The 12,428-nt window shown below is 35.3% G+C and overlaps 3 protein-coding genes across 5 annotated transcripts; 2 read left to right on the top strand and 1 right to left on the bottom strand.

Annotated features, from left to right (window-relative positions):
• Positions 1 to 3,893: 3,893 nt before the first annotated feature.
• LOC104727230 (COMPASS-like H3K4 histone methylase component WDR5A) lies at positions 3,894 to 5,605 on the bottom strand. Its single transcript, XM_010446281.3, has 2 exons — positions 4,847 to 5,605; positions 3,894 to 4,498 (listed from the first exon to the last, which is right to left on the bottom strand). The coding sequence occupies exons 1-2, from the start codon at positions 5,510 to 5,512 to the stop codon at positions 4,211 to 4,213; spliced, it is 954 nt and encodes a 317-aa protein (XP_010444583.1). The 5' UTR covers positions 5,513 to 5,605; the 3' UTR covers positions 3,894 to 4,210.
• LOC104727229 (putative starch synthase 4, chloroplastic/amyloplastic) lies at positions 5,547 to 9,029 on the top strand. 3 transcript variants are annotated; one of them, XM_010446279.3, is made up of 13 exons: positions 5,547 to 6,094; positions 6,314 to 6,347; positions 6,416 to 6,485; positions 6,581 to 6,709; positions 6,790 to 6,997; positions 7,083 to 7,217; positions 7,310 to 7,414; positions 7,551 to 7,649; positions 7,750 to 7,879; positions 7,965 to 8,012; positions 8,094 to 8,204; positions 8,295 to 8,383; positions 8,464 to 9,029. In XM_010446279.3, the coding sequence occupies exons 1-13, from the start codon at positions 5,970 to 5,972 to the stop codon at positions 8,564 to 8,566; spliced, it is 1,386 nt and encodes a 461-aa protein (XP_010444581.1). In that variant the 5' UTR covers positions 5,547 to 5,969; the 3' UTR covers positions 8,567 to 9,029. The 3 variants fall into 3 exon arrangements, 2 of the variants coding, with proteins under 2 accessions (XP_010444581.1, XP_010444582.1); XR_015572395.1 differs by having other exon boundaries at positions 5,882 to 6,094; positions 7,746 to 7,879; positions 8,464 to 8,826; XM_010446280.3 differs by having other exon boundaries at positions 5,882 to 6,094; positions 6,793 to 6,997.
• On the top strand, positions 8,998 to 12,322 carry LOC104727227 (putative sphingolipid transporter spinster homolog 1). Its single transcript, XM_010446278.3, has 13 exons — positions 8,998 to 9,317; positions 9,698 to 9,829; positions 9,941 to 10,042; positions 10,154 to 10,258; positions 10,361 to 10,436; positions 10,534 to 10,608; positions 10,698 to 10,803; positions 10,900 to 10,996; positions 11,080 to 11,350; positions 11,439 to 11,558; positions 11,648 to 11,776; positions 11,875 to 11,953; positions 12,051 to 12,322. Exons 1-13 carry the CDS (start codon positions 9,211 to 9,213, stop codon positions 12,158 to 12,160), a joined length of 1,509 nt encoding a protein of 502 aa, XP_010444580.1. The 5' UTR covers positions 8,998 to 9,210; the 3' UTR covers positions 12,161 to 12,322.
• Positions 12,323 to 12,428: the final 106 nt, after the last annotated feature.

The following is a 12,428-nucleotide window of genomic DNA, read 5'->3' as shown; positions in this document are numbered from 1 at the left end:
ATGATTATTTATTCATAAGGTTCGTACGATGGAGAATATACTATTATTAGCGAAGGTTCATTTATTTTGTTTTGGAGCCATGTTGTTCTTGAAACATTTGAAATGTGGTGGTGATATATATTTTCAAGTGTTGACAAAATCCCCTATAATACGACTACGTATTTTTCTACCTTTTTTTGTTTCTTTCTTTTATCTAATAATCAATTGTTGTTTACTTGTTTTCTCCATTAAACTTGAACATGTTTAACTGTAATTGGATGTAGAAAGAATAACTAAAACCACTCAGAAATACCAAAAAAAAAAAAAAAGGGACAGGTGATATATATTCTTAAAACTATGGTTTTTTGGGAAAACGACAAAAGCTAAAAAAAGATCGTTATTGGTAATCTAATCCCATACGTAAATAAGTTAATGATGCTTTAAAGCGAAAGAAAACCCAATAATGAAATTTAGATGAACGGTCAAGATGCAATCATCTCCAAAGGGAAGGGGGGCATCCAATGGATTAGTCAAAAAGTTTACCACCGAGGGACCCGCTGTCTAAAACAGAGGTTTATACTTATTGGGCCGTAAATTTTTGGCCCATGTGTCCGAATATACAATAGTGAATTAATTATTATGTTTTGTTTTGTACTTGTTGTGCCTTTTTTTGCGTTAACAATGGGTCGTATTTATTTGATTTTGGTCGTATAAAAAAATGTGAAGTACATTTCAGTAAATAGTGTTTTTTTTTGTTGTTGTTGTAGTAGGAGCCTATAAATATATATCTACACCAATTCATACCATATACTCTCTCTGTCTAGTAAAGATTGATGTTTTGAAATATTTTTTTGTCCCACAAAAATTGATGTTTTGTAAACTTCAAGAAGTAATCATTGAAAATATTTAAAATTTTGAATTATTATTGATTTAAAATTAAATAATATCTCTTTAGTCAAAGGAAAAAATATATTTAAACTCAGTAATCATTATTTTCTTAAAATATGTAAAAAAATTCAAACATCAATCTTCATCAGGAGAAAGAGGGAGTAATAAAATTCTTTCTCAAACGATATGTATAGAAAAACGAGCAAAAGATAAAAATTTAGAAAAGCTATGTGAAAGTGTAAAAAGACTCTGATGAAAGAAAAGAAAAATAAAAGTTGTAAAAAAGAAAAATAAAAGAGCTTGAAAATGATTGATAACTATTAAAAAGTAATAATTCTGCTGGTGGTATGAAAAATTAACAGAAAGGTATTGGTCAATTATTTGTTTGACTGAATACATTCTTGACCATGGAACATCTACGTAATTACTTCTGTGCCATTGGGGGGAACATGAATAACCCAGGCCAAACAGCTCGTTGGACTTGAATGGACTGCTCGTTCCACTGCAGTTGAAATGACCAAACCACCCCAAACCACAAATTGTTATTGTCGGTTTTGGTATAACTATTGGAAACGACTAGAACACCCTCTGATTTGTTGTCATTAACTATTTATGAAGAGAAGGAAACTAGGGGCGTGATCGTAATTGTAAAGTGTGAAGGGTGGAAGTAGCTACTTCCACAGCTAACGAGGTTTCTTTGCCAGTTGCTACAGTTCACTGTCACTGACCTTTCTATAATCATTCTGCATTCTCGTTTCCACAGTGTAATAATATTTAAATGCTAGTCTCAAATTTATATGCAAATCTTTTTCTGGCTTTGGTGTAGGGAGAGTAATTAACTTATATTGTTTGAAAAATCACACCATAAATGTCAACAGATTTCTTAAGTAAACCTAAAACCATCTTCGAAACATTATTGAGCCAGATTCATACTATTATTTAGATTCTCATTTCGTAAGCACGTGTGAAGGGAGCTTTATGTAAGAAACTTTATGAAAGTTGTGGGAAGTAGGTGCTTAATGAGATTCGTTTATTGATTTATACACTCTCTTTTTTTCCTACCCTCTTCCCTATTTCCAACCTCTTTTAGAAATTTAAAATTTCTTGAAAATTGAAGTTGTAAGAGTTATATACTACTACAATAGAAGAATAGATTGGGATGAAGCATAATGAGATAACATTGGTTTAAGTGTTTATTATAGAGAAGAATCCAAAGCCAAAACCAAAGCTATTTTAACCATGGATGGAATCATGTTGTATCCATTACCACACTTTTTTTTTGTATATTCTTTACCGCATCGTCTCGTGTTGTGTTCCTTTTTGTCTCCTTAAATACACATCTTTATAAGGATTCTTGTTTGTACCGAGGATTGCACAATTTAAACAAATAAAGATTCTGTGGAAATTAACGGGGGAAAACGTGAGATCGTCACTTAAAACAAATCGGGATCGAGCTCGTTAGTTCACAAGCGAACTAGCAAGCTAAAAGTGACGAACTGAAAATAGGAATGAATTATACGAAAGACAATAACAGTTTCCGATGCAAAGTATTGCTCTTTAGGTATTGTCCGCCGGTCTGGATCTTGATCCCAATAAATGCTTTCTCCCTTTATAGGAGACTGTTGACCTAGAGTTCCCTAGGGTTTCCGATGCGAATTGTCGAGATTGCCCTCTGCGGAAAGTGAATGACTTTCTCACAATCTTGTTGGGCTGAAATTAGAATTAACTTGTTTTATTGGGCCGAGTGGCATATTGAGCACAACCCATATAATAAGTGTTTATTATAGAGAAGAATCCAAAGCCAAAACCAAAACTATTTTAACCATGGATGGAATCACGTTGTATCCATTACCACACTTTTTTTTTGTATATTCTTTACCGCATCGTCTCGTGTTGTGTTCCTTTTTGTCTCCTTAAATACACATCTCTATAAGGATTCTTATTACCAACACAAATCTTGATTCAAATCTTTTCTCACCAAAAAGATAACTATGATTAGTAGTAATACGTATATGAATGGAATGATTATACCATATTCATAGTTTTTCTAAAGCTAACAATACCATGTGAAATCTTTTTTCTTTTTCAGTCGTTGGAACCGAGATCAAACGGAAGAATAAAACAACCATAGTTGATTTTAGTACAATAAGGAATTTGAAAGTTTATTATATTAGGAAAAACTGAAGCATAAAGTTAAGGTTTAGGCAGTGATATGTTTTGCTTCTTTTTGAAATCGTGTAATAATAGAGAGAACATGGTGTGAAAGTGACGCATGATGAAGCAAAATAAACCAAGACAAAGGTCTCAACACAAAGTCATCTTTTTTTTTCTTTTGGTTTGATATTGATATTAGAAAAAAGAATGGTTTTATTTTTTTCTCTCTTCAGTTTCTATTTCTAGTGGTCCATTTGAAAGGTTGAAATACGATCCAATAAAAGTGAAAATGGGACCATAAACTTGTCATCTTCACATCATCCACTCTGTTTCTGAGTCCGACCATCACGGACATAAAACATGGTCCAACTAATTTGATACAGTCCCCATAACTTATCTCTACGAGCTGTTCAGTTCGTATGATCACTTTTTTAAAACACTCCATTACTTGAATAAACTGTATTATTTGTACTGGGAAAGAAGAGAGGAAACAATCATGTTCTGAACATTTACTGTATTACCTCTCGCAAATCAATTTCCTTTTGCAGGATTTACTTTGAGTGGCGTGAGACTGACTTTTCTGTTGTCTGAAATGCCAGGCTCGTGACAGTTTCAGTGTGAATGATTATAAAGATTCAATGAATACAAGGAAACCAATAACACAATATCTAACAATCTAAAGCTCGAGCCTTTAAGATTCATTCACCAGCTTATGGTCAAGTGTTGATGCTTATTGCGCCAAGCCCGTGGATTTGTGGCCCGGTTGACAGCTCTATCTAAAAACATAGTCCAATTAATTTGATACACAGTCCCCAAGAACTTATCTGATCTCTACGAGCTACTCAATCAGTATACTATACACAATTAATAAATACTTGAAAAATGTATATTTGCATTGGTAAAAAAACAGAGAACAGAGAGAAAACATGTTCTGAACATATTCTGTAGTTACTCTCGCAAGTCATTCTCCATTTGCAGGATTTTAAACCTAATGGTGTCAGATCGAGTTTATGTCTCTTTTACAATTGTATCGCACTTTCTAGTTTCTACATCACTAGACAACTGATGAAAACTAGCATCAATCAAAGTAGAACTACATTAGCAAGAACATGATGATACTGCATTGGATCACTGGTGAATGTGTACCTCTCTCGACAGGATGGGTTCTAAAAGATTTTGTTGTTCTTCTTCATTCTTTCTTCTGTGTCCAAATCCTTATTGATTGGTCGAGTGAGCCTGATGCAATCATGTTCTCGGTTGGGTGGGATGTCACGGTCGTAACGGTTTCGGTGTGACCTTCTAGTTTCTGAAGCATTTCCTTGGAATTCATCTCCCACATGTAAACACAATTGTCCTCAGATCCGCTAATGATCCGCTTCCCGTTTGTGACAGAGAATGCAGAAGAAATGCAGTACTGAGAGTTTGAGTGTCCGGTGTATGTCTTGATGAACTTAGATGTTGAAATGTTCCACAACCTCTGTACATTCAAAATACCGCAGAGAGAGTGAGAGAGATTGATTGAGAGGAAACCAAAGAAGGCAAAAACACAATTTCTAACAATCTGAGCTTCAAATCCATGTCTTATAACCTCTCTAAGTTAAAACTAATCTCTAACACAACACTATCGACCCAAATGAACCTAGAGAGACCACTGATGGTTCTATTATTCATAAACAAGTCTTCATTTACTCAATCTACTACTATAACACAAAGCCTTCCTAATATCGTTTTGATTCGATTCTCCTACATATGAATTCGACAACAAGCAACCTCGAATTGAAATTAACTAAACATTGTAAAGGTCAAGTCTTTGAGACTCACTCACCAGCTTATTGTCGAGAGTACCAATGAGGATGAATTTGCCATTGGGAGAGAACTTAACAAAGGAAACAGGAGGATTCTCATCGTCAATCAAGGTCTTCACACAATGCCCAGTCCCAGAATCCCAAACCCGACACAACCCATCGTAGCTACTGGACACAATGAGAGACCCATCACGATTGTAATCAACACAAGTCACGGGATCAGAATGCGCAGGAAGAGTTTTCAAGCATTTGCCAGATTTAACATCCCAGATCCGAACAGTCTCATCATAAGAACCAGAGACGATCATGTTGGATTGAGGATTGAACTTAACACAGAAGACGTAGTTAGAGTGTCCCCTAAGCGTTTTGATGAGAGAACCAGTTTCAACGTCCCATAGCTTAAGGGTTTTGTCATCTGAACCTGAGACGATGAACCTCGCGTCGGAAGAGAAGGCTATGTCCGATACGCCGTTGTCGTGGCCGGAAAACTCGCGAACGGGACTGTAGATGGAATCCGATTGAGCAGTGTCGATTGCGTAAGTGCGGATTGTCTTATCGGCGGATGCGGAGGCTAAGAGGCGACCGTCGGAGGAGAATTTCACGGAGGAGACGGCTCGATCGTGGCAATTTAGGGTTTGGGAGTGAATGTAAGGTGTAAAGCATCCTCCTTTAACTTCCTCCGCCATGAGTATCACAAAAAGGATTGATCTTTTTTGCTCTGACAAAATCAAAATCTTAAGAAGGGGTTCTGGTATAGTACCCACACACTACAAAATTGTGGGGTGAGTTTCGAGAGTAACAACAATTATTGGGGTATTTTCGAAAGAGTTCTTTTAGAAAGTGTGGGCTTAATTCGCAAAATAAAAGTAAATACAGGGGGGTAACTCCCGAGTTTCCATACTATAATTTATGTTTGATATCTCTATTTGTCCTTTTAGAAGTTATAGGGCGAAATTTGAAACAAACGATAATATTTGGGTTGAATGTTGAAACGTTTGAGAATACTGGGGTATTTCGAGTTTCCATATATTTGTGATTATTATTTTTATTAATTTATTTCCGGCTGTTTTCTATTTTGTCGTTCCCGGCAAATTTGGCTGAAGTCACTAAATTTAGCCGGCGACGAATTCGAACTTTTACCAAATGATGCAAGCAGCGGCGGCGGTGAATCTTTCGGTGATATGGAATCTGTCGCTGCGTGGTTCATCCTCCAAAGTCCATATACTGAGCCCCAAGTATCAAAAGTCTCACGCTCTTCATTGTCTGAGGTTGATTTCTCTTACTGATCTTACTTGACACGGATTCTTCAAGTTAATAGTATCATAGCTTATTGTTTGGTGAATTTACAATTGATTTTACAAATGTGGATTATAATTTCATGAAATCGTTGCTTATCTAAAGTGAACTTTTGGGTTGTGTTAAAAAATGGATTTTTTTTTTTTTTTTCTTCCTTTCTCTTCGACTGAACTAGATTTTGTTCATTCCAGATCAGAAGGGCACGAAGAGTTGGAGAATTCTCAGGTACTTTTATTTGGTTTGAAGTATGTGAATCTCCTATGATTTGCTTAATGTGATTGGTAACTTTACAGGAAAATATTGGACTACCTTATGTTGCAAAACAAAAAGATATATGGAACCTCTTTAGAGAAGCTCAACAAAGTAAACAAATTTTGGATGCCATTAGTTTCGGTTTTCATGTTCTGAAAGGTTAATAACTTACTGGTTGTATTGTATTGTTTTTGTTATGTGTTTAGATATCTTGCTCTTAAACAAGCAACGCGTAGCTGCAGTTGAGGAGCTGAAGAATCTGAAGAAGGAGAAAGATGAATTATTAGAAAGGATAAACCAGTTGGAGGAAGAAAGTCAGATTGTAATCAAGAAAGGTTCTGTTTTTTCTGCAAGTCATGCTTTGATTTGATGATTCATAGATATGTTTCTGAAGTTGTATTTTTCCATATATAAGTAGATAAGTCGTCTCTATTCTGGGAGCTGCTTCTCCGTATTGATGCTATGGTGATCAATGGATTAGTGAACATTGAAGAGGCTTCATCCATGAGAAAATTGGTTAAGGAGCATGAAGTGAACATCTCCGAGTTTCCCTTTGATGTCCTGCAACAAGGAGATGCCGAAGTTCTAGCAGAACTCAGACGGTTCCCACATAAAGTCCAAAGGTAAAAATTTGAGTGTGCTTTATTTTCAAACTCTAAGTTGGATTTTTGATTTATGTTTTGACTTCTATGTGTCATTTGATTCCAGGAATGGTTTCCACGTGATTCATATTTGCACCGAAATGGCTCCTTTAGTTTCTGCTGGACCTTTGGCCTCATATATTACAGGACTGTCTTGTGCACTCCAAGGAAAGGGCTACTTGGTTGAAGTTATATTGCCAAAGTATGAGTCAAATTCTTTGGACAAATATATACTTTCACCAACTTTAATGTGTGAAGCAGAATCCTATTAATGAATACTGTATTCATTAATAGATATTCTACACTTGATTTGGACGAAATTGAAGGGCTCCGGGAAATCGAAGCTGATGCATATTCTTATTTTAATGGCCAACTGCATGCTAACCGAATATGGAATGGGTAAGTGAGTCGGTGGAAGTTACTCTTCTTATAATGCTAACCTTTTTCAGTGTTGGTAAGAGAAGAATCAGCAAAATATTGTCAAGCATTCCATTTTCTTCCTCAATATACGGTAAGCAGAACCTTGTTTATGCAGAGTTGTCTGTGGGATAGGAGTGACGCTTATTCAACCAGTGTATTACTCGTCAATGTTTAGTCGTGATAAAGTATATGGCTATACAGATGATTTTGATAGGTCAGTACTTCAATTTGATATAATTGAGCTTGAATCTCCATTTGTTCTTAGAAGGGTTTGGTTTATATGTGAGGTTGTTTTAATCGGTTAAAAAAGTCAGGTTTTCCTACTTCTCTCGAGCTTCATTGGATTACATTGCAAAATCTGGAAAGCAGCCTGATGTGTTACACATTCACAACTGGCAAACTGCAATAGTTGGACCGCTATTTTGGGATGTTTTTGTTAATCAGGTAAAGAACGCTTCAAACTTCAGCATTCGGTTAATGACCATCATGCCGTAGTTATCTTATAGACAACTCTCTGCAAACTTTGTAGGGACTTGAAGGTACTAGAATACTCTTGACATGCCAAGACTTTGACAAGGCAAGCCACTCTGCTTTTTTCCCTTAATTCTTACTCATTCTACATTGGCAAAATTGATTAAGAACTGGCTGTGCTTTTTAGGGTCTTGTGCCTCCTGAAAAATTGGAGCTATGTGGGCTAGATCCAGCTGAGCTACGCCGTCTTGATCGCTTACAAGATAACAAAAATCCACATTTTGTTAATATTTTGAAGGTAAGTGGAAGGTAAATACAAAAAAGAATAGTATATCCAAGTTTCATTATTTTTCTCACAGTTCTTTACTATGCCCCTTACTAAAACCAGGGTGGTGTAGTCTACTCCAACAAAGTTGTAATAATGTCATCATCACATAGCTCAATCCCTGGTCTCGAACCAACATTAGCTATTCACAAGTAAGGGATCTCAATACATCGATCACGGTGTATCGTGTATGTATAATAACTGCATTTCTCTTCTCCTCTTAAAAATATAGGGACAAGTTGTTGTTTGCTCCCTTTGAACTGGAAAACCCAATGGAGAAAGACTTGTGCTGTGACCTTCACGTCTCTGCATATACTTCCATTAAGAACCTCTGAAACTACAAACAAGTAGTAAACAAGAAGGTGGTGAACATATTATTATTGATACGATTGTGTCCATGTCATATAAAGAGGCCAAAGTAAGGAATTTTTTTTTTTTTTAAACTACTATGGTTGTGTCCGTGTGTTTAGTCAAATTGGTTGTATGTTTGATTTCTTGTTTCCAACTAACATTTGGACTCCTAATAAGTGTATTAAAAATAGCTTTTATTTATTTTAAGATAATTAAAAAAAATATATAAAGGAGAGATTACACCTTTTTTTGTTTTTTTTTGGGTCAAAAGGAAAATTACAACCTTTTTTCAATAATTCTGTTGATTAAAAGAAGGAAATTTAGAAACCGTAAGTAGAAGATATTGTTTTGATTTTTATTTGTAAAGTGATAAAATAGAATAAAATTTGGATAAATTAGAGTTTTTAAAAAAAATCACAGTTTGTTGCATAAGTAAAAAAAAAAAAAGAATATACCCAAATCAATATAGGAATCGGATTCATAACAGAGATAGGAAGAGAACTCTCTCTCTCTCTCTCTCTCTCTCTCTCTCTCTCTGTATCAAAAATCAAAATTTGTTCCTTTAGTAAAGAAAGAAAGACAGAGTGTGTGAAATTGAATCTGACAGCGATAGAGAGAGAGAGAGATAATGACGAAAGTTGGCCTGAGAGATTCTCCGGCTAACGAAGAAGTTTCGACGAAGACGACGACGACACCACCGCCGCCGACTAAAAAACGGTTTTTGACTCCGGGAAGGTAAAAAAAAAAAGATGAGCAATTTTTTGTTTATTTCTTTTGGTGGGTTTTTGAAGTTGATTACGATGATGATGACGAATTATGAATTTTATGATCTCTCTCTGTCTCTCTCTGGTTTTGTGATTTAAGCATGATTGTGTGTGAAGGCAAAATCTAGTGGATTGGGGTGAGTTTAGATTTCCAAAAAGTAAGGCAAGAGTTTCGTGATATGATAAAACTTTTTTAAGGTTGTGTCATGTTTTTTTGGGAAGTAAGCTCTCAAACAAAGATTGAATTTTTGACCTAAGCACTTTGTGGGGTTTTGATTTTAGTTTTTTTGTTTGTTTGTTTACTATTTGATTCTGTAACTCTTCACGGTTTTTTTTATTTCTTTGTTCTAGATTCGTTACAATCTTATGTCTCATTAACTTGATCAATTACGTGGATCGAGGAGTGATCGCTAGTAATGGTGTTAACGGAAGCGCAAAAACATGCGATGCTAAAGGGGTTTGCTCTGCCGGAACTGGAATCCAGTTAGTTTTTTTTATTTTATTTTAATCTTTCTATCTGTTTCTGATTTTGATTTGATTGTGTTTTTTTGGGAATGACTTATATAACTTTTTCTTTTTGTGTTGTTGATACAGGGGAGAGTTTAGCTTAACCAACTTTGAAGATGGTCTTTTGTCATCTGCGTTTATGGTTGGACTTCTTGTTGCTTCTCCAATATTCGCTGGATTGTCCAAAAGGTTGAATTTTTATAAACATAAAGAGTCATTGTTTTTAGGTGTATGTGTATATTATTACCTTAAGAGTCATTGTTTTGATTATTACTGTCACTTTTTATGATTTGCTTGCAGAGTCAATCCTTTTAAACTGATCGGTGTTGGATTAACTGTTTGGACTATTGCTGCTCTTGGTTGCGGGTTTTCCTACAACTTCTGGATGATTGCTGTTTTTCGAATGTGAGTTTTTATTTCTTAGCATTACCCGCCTTCTCATTCCGGTTACTGTACATTATTAAGTTATTAACTAACAGTCTTTTTTTTTTCTTAACTTTCCTATAGGTTTGTTGGGGTTGGTGAGGCTTCTTTTATTAGTCTTGCAGCACCGTATATCGATGATAGTGCACCTGTTGAAAGGGTTAGTTTTCAATCCATCTGCTGGAACTGTTACTGTTTTTTTTGCTAGTTGTTTACTCACTTAACTTTAATGGATTTTTTTTTGTCTTTCTCTCCAGAAAAATTTCTGGCTTGGACTGTTCTACATGTGTATACCAGCAGGAGTTGCTCTAGGCTACGTGTTTGGTGGATACGTAAGTTTATGCTAAACTCTTTTTCCCGGTAAAAGTTTTCTGTGTCTGAGGAACTATATGTTTATATTCTATTTGATTTCGTTGTTTAGATTGGTGACCATTTGGGATGGCGTTGGGCGTTTTACATTGAGGCAATTGCAATGGCTATCTTTGTTGTTTTGTCCTTCTGTATCAAACCACCGCAGCAGCTAAAAGGTGAGATACTAGATACGTAATAATCTTCTTTTGCGTAATTTCTTCCAGAAGCTGTGCCAATCTTTATTGAAAGTTTCCTCTTTTCGTTGTGTATAGGTTTTGCTGATAAAGATTTGAAGAAACCCTCTACATCTATTGAAACAGCGTCTCCTACAGATGCAGAAGCTTCAAAAATTAAAACCAAAACTCCCAAGTGAGTTTCTCTATCCTCGCTTCATTGTTCCGATCAATGCAAAAGACAACTTTGTATACTGACATCTTCCTTGTTTTGGGCAGATCCAAGAACCTGTTTGTCGTATTTGGAAAAGACATGAAGGCTCTTTTCAGCGAGAAAGTGTTTATCGTAAATGTTCTAGGTTACATCACCTACAACTTTGTGATTGGAGCTTACTCATATTGGGGACCAAAAGCTGGTTTTGGTATCTACCAAATGAAAAACGCAGACATGATTTTTGGAGGACTTACAATCATCTGCGGGATTATTGGAACATTAGGAGGAAGCTATGTGCTTGATCGCATAACTGCTACACTTCCAAACACCTTCAAGGTAAAACCAAATTCATGAAACACCTTTTTTAATTACAATGAATGATCATCTTTTTCTGATTACCTCTTAACACTAATCTTTTATACAGTTACTAGCTGCATCAACTCTACTCGGCGCAGGGTTTTGTTTTGTTGCTTTCTTGATGAAGAATATGTATGCCTTCATTGGTTTATTCGCATTGGGAGAAATTCTAATCTTTGCACCACAGGTAATTTATCTTCTTATTGGTTCATTGCTAATCTCTGTTTCTTTTCTCGACTTGTTTGACCAAACAACATTTGCTTATTTTTTCTGCAGGCTCCAGTGAACTATGTGTGTCTCCATTGCGTTAGACCAAACTTGAGACCACTATCAATGGCTACTTCAACTGTTTTGATCCATATCTTAGGCGATGTCCCTTCTTCTCCACTCTATGGAAAGATGCAGGTTTGCATTTATCATTAGTGATTACTAACTACACAAAGATTATAATTTACTTTTCTAGAACTAGATTTGTTATTAAACTCTCTCAATGCTTTTTGCAGGATCGTCTCAAAAATTGGAGAAAATCAACTCTTATCATTACTTCAATCCTCTTCCTCGCAGCTATTATATGGGGAATTGGTAATTAAGGACTCAAATTTTTGTTCTTTTCAACTCAGCTCATAATCTCTTTCTCTATATATATATTTATCTTTACGTAATTTTTATTTGTTTGTAGGGATATTTATGAATAGTGTGGACCGGTCCAATGAAGTAAGTGAAGATGATGAGGTCGTAGAAGAAGAGAAATTGGAAAGCAAAGCAGACAACAACTCTCCTCACGTCTGATTTTTTGAAGACATTTTATAATTTTTCTTCTGATACAGGACCATAATAATTCTTATCTCTCTCCATTGTTTACAATTCTTTTGATTCAATTATTCCTTAGAATTTTCAGTTTCTGTTGTGTACATAATAAACCTAATTTTTTAGAATAAAATTTGTTCTTTATTCCTTAAGTTTTTTAAGATTTAATGAAGGTCTTTAAGCTTACATTAGTTATACATAAATTTGGCTTCTATGTTTTTTTTTTTTTTCAGTTAAAATATGATTAACT

Source organism: Camelina sativa, chromosome 11 (assembly GCF_030686135.1).
Source record: "Camelina sativa cultivar CO46 ecotype springtype chromosome 11, ASM3068613v1".
Taxonomy (NCBI): Eukaryota; Viridiplantae; Streptophyta; class Magnoliopsida; order Brassicales; family Brassicaceae; genus Camelina; species Camelina sativa.
This window is presented reverse-complemented; position numbering and strand designations above follow the sequence as displayed.

Coding starts and splice junctions, on each gene's coding strand:
- LOC104727230 (XM_010446281.3), bottom strand. CDS start 5,512: ATGGCGGAGGAAGTTAAAGGAGGATGCTTTACACCTTACATTCACTCC. Junction 4,499..4,846: donor GTACTCTCGACAATAAGCTG/GTGAGTGAGTCT, acceptor TTGAATGTACAG/AGGTTGTGGAACATTTCAAC.
- LOC104727229 (XM_010446279.3), top strand. CDS start 5,970: ATGATGCAAGCAGCGGCGGCGGTGAATCTTTCGGTGATATGGAATCTG. Junction 6,348..6,415: donor AAGAGTTGGAGAATTCTCAG/GTACTTTTATTT, acceptor GTAACTTTACAG/GAAAATATTGGACTACCTTA. Junction 8,013..8,093: donor CATGCCAAGACTTTGACAAG/GCAAGCCACTCT, acceptor TGTGCTTTTTAG/GGTCTTGTGCCTCCTGAAAA.
- LOC104727227 (XM_010446278.3), top strand. CDS start 9,211: ATGACGAAAGTTGGCCTGAGAGATTCTCCGGCTAACGAAGAAGTTTCG. Junction 10,997..11,079: donor ATTAAAACCAAAACTCCCAA/GTGAGTTTCTCT, acceptor TGTTTTGGGCAG/ATCCAAGAACCTGTTTGTCG. Junction 11,351..11,438: donor CACTTCCAAACACCTTCAAG/GTAAAACCAAAT, acceptor TCTTTTATACAG/TTACTAGCTGCATCAACTCT.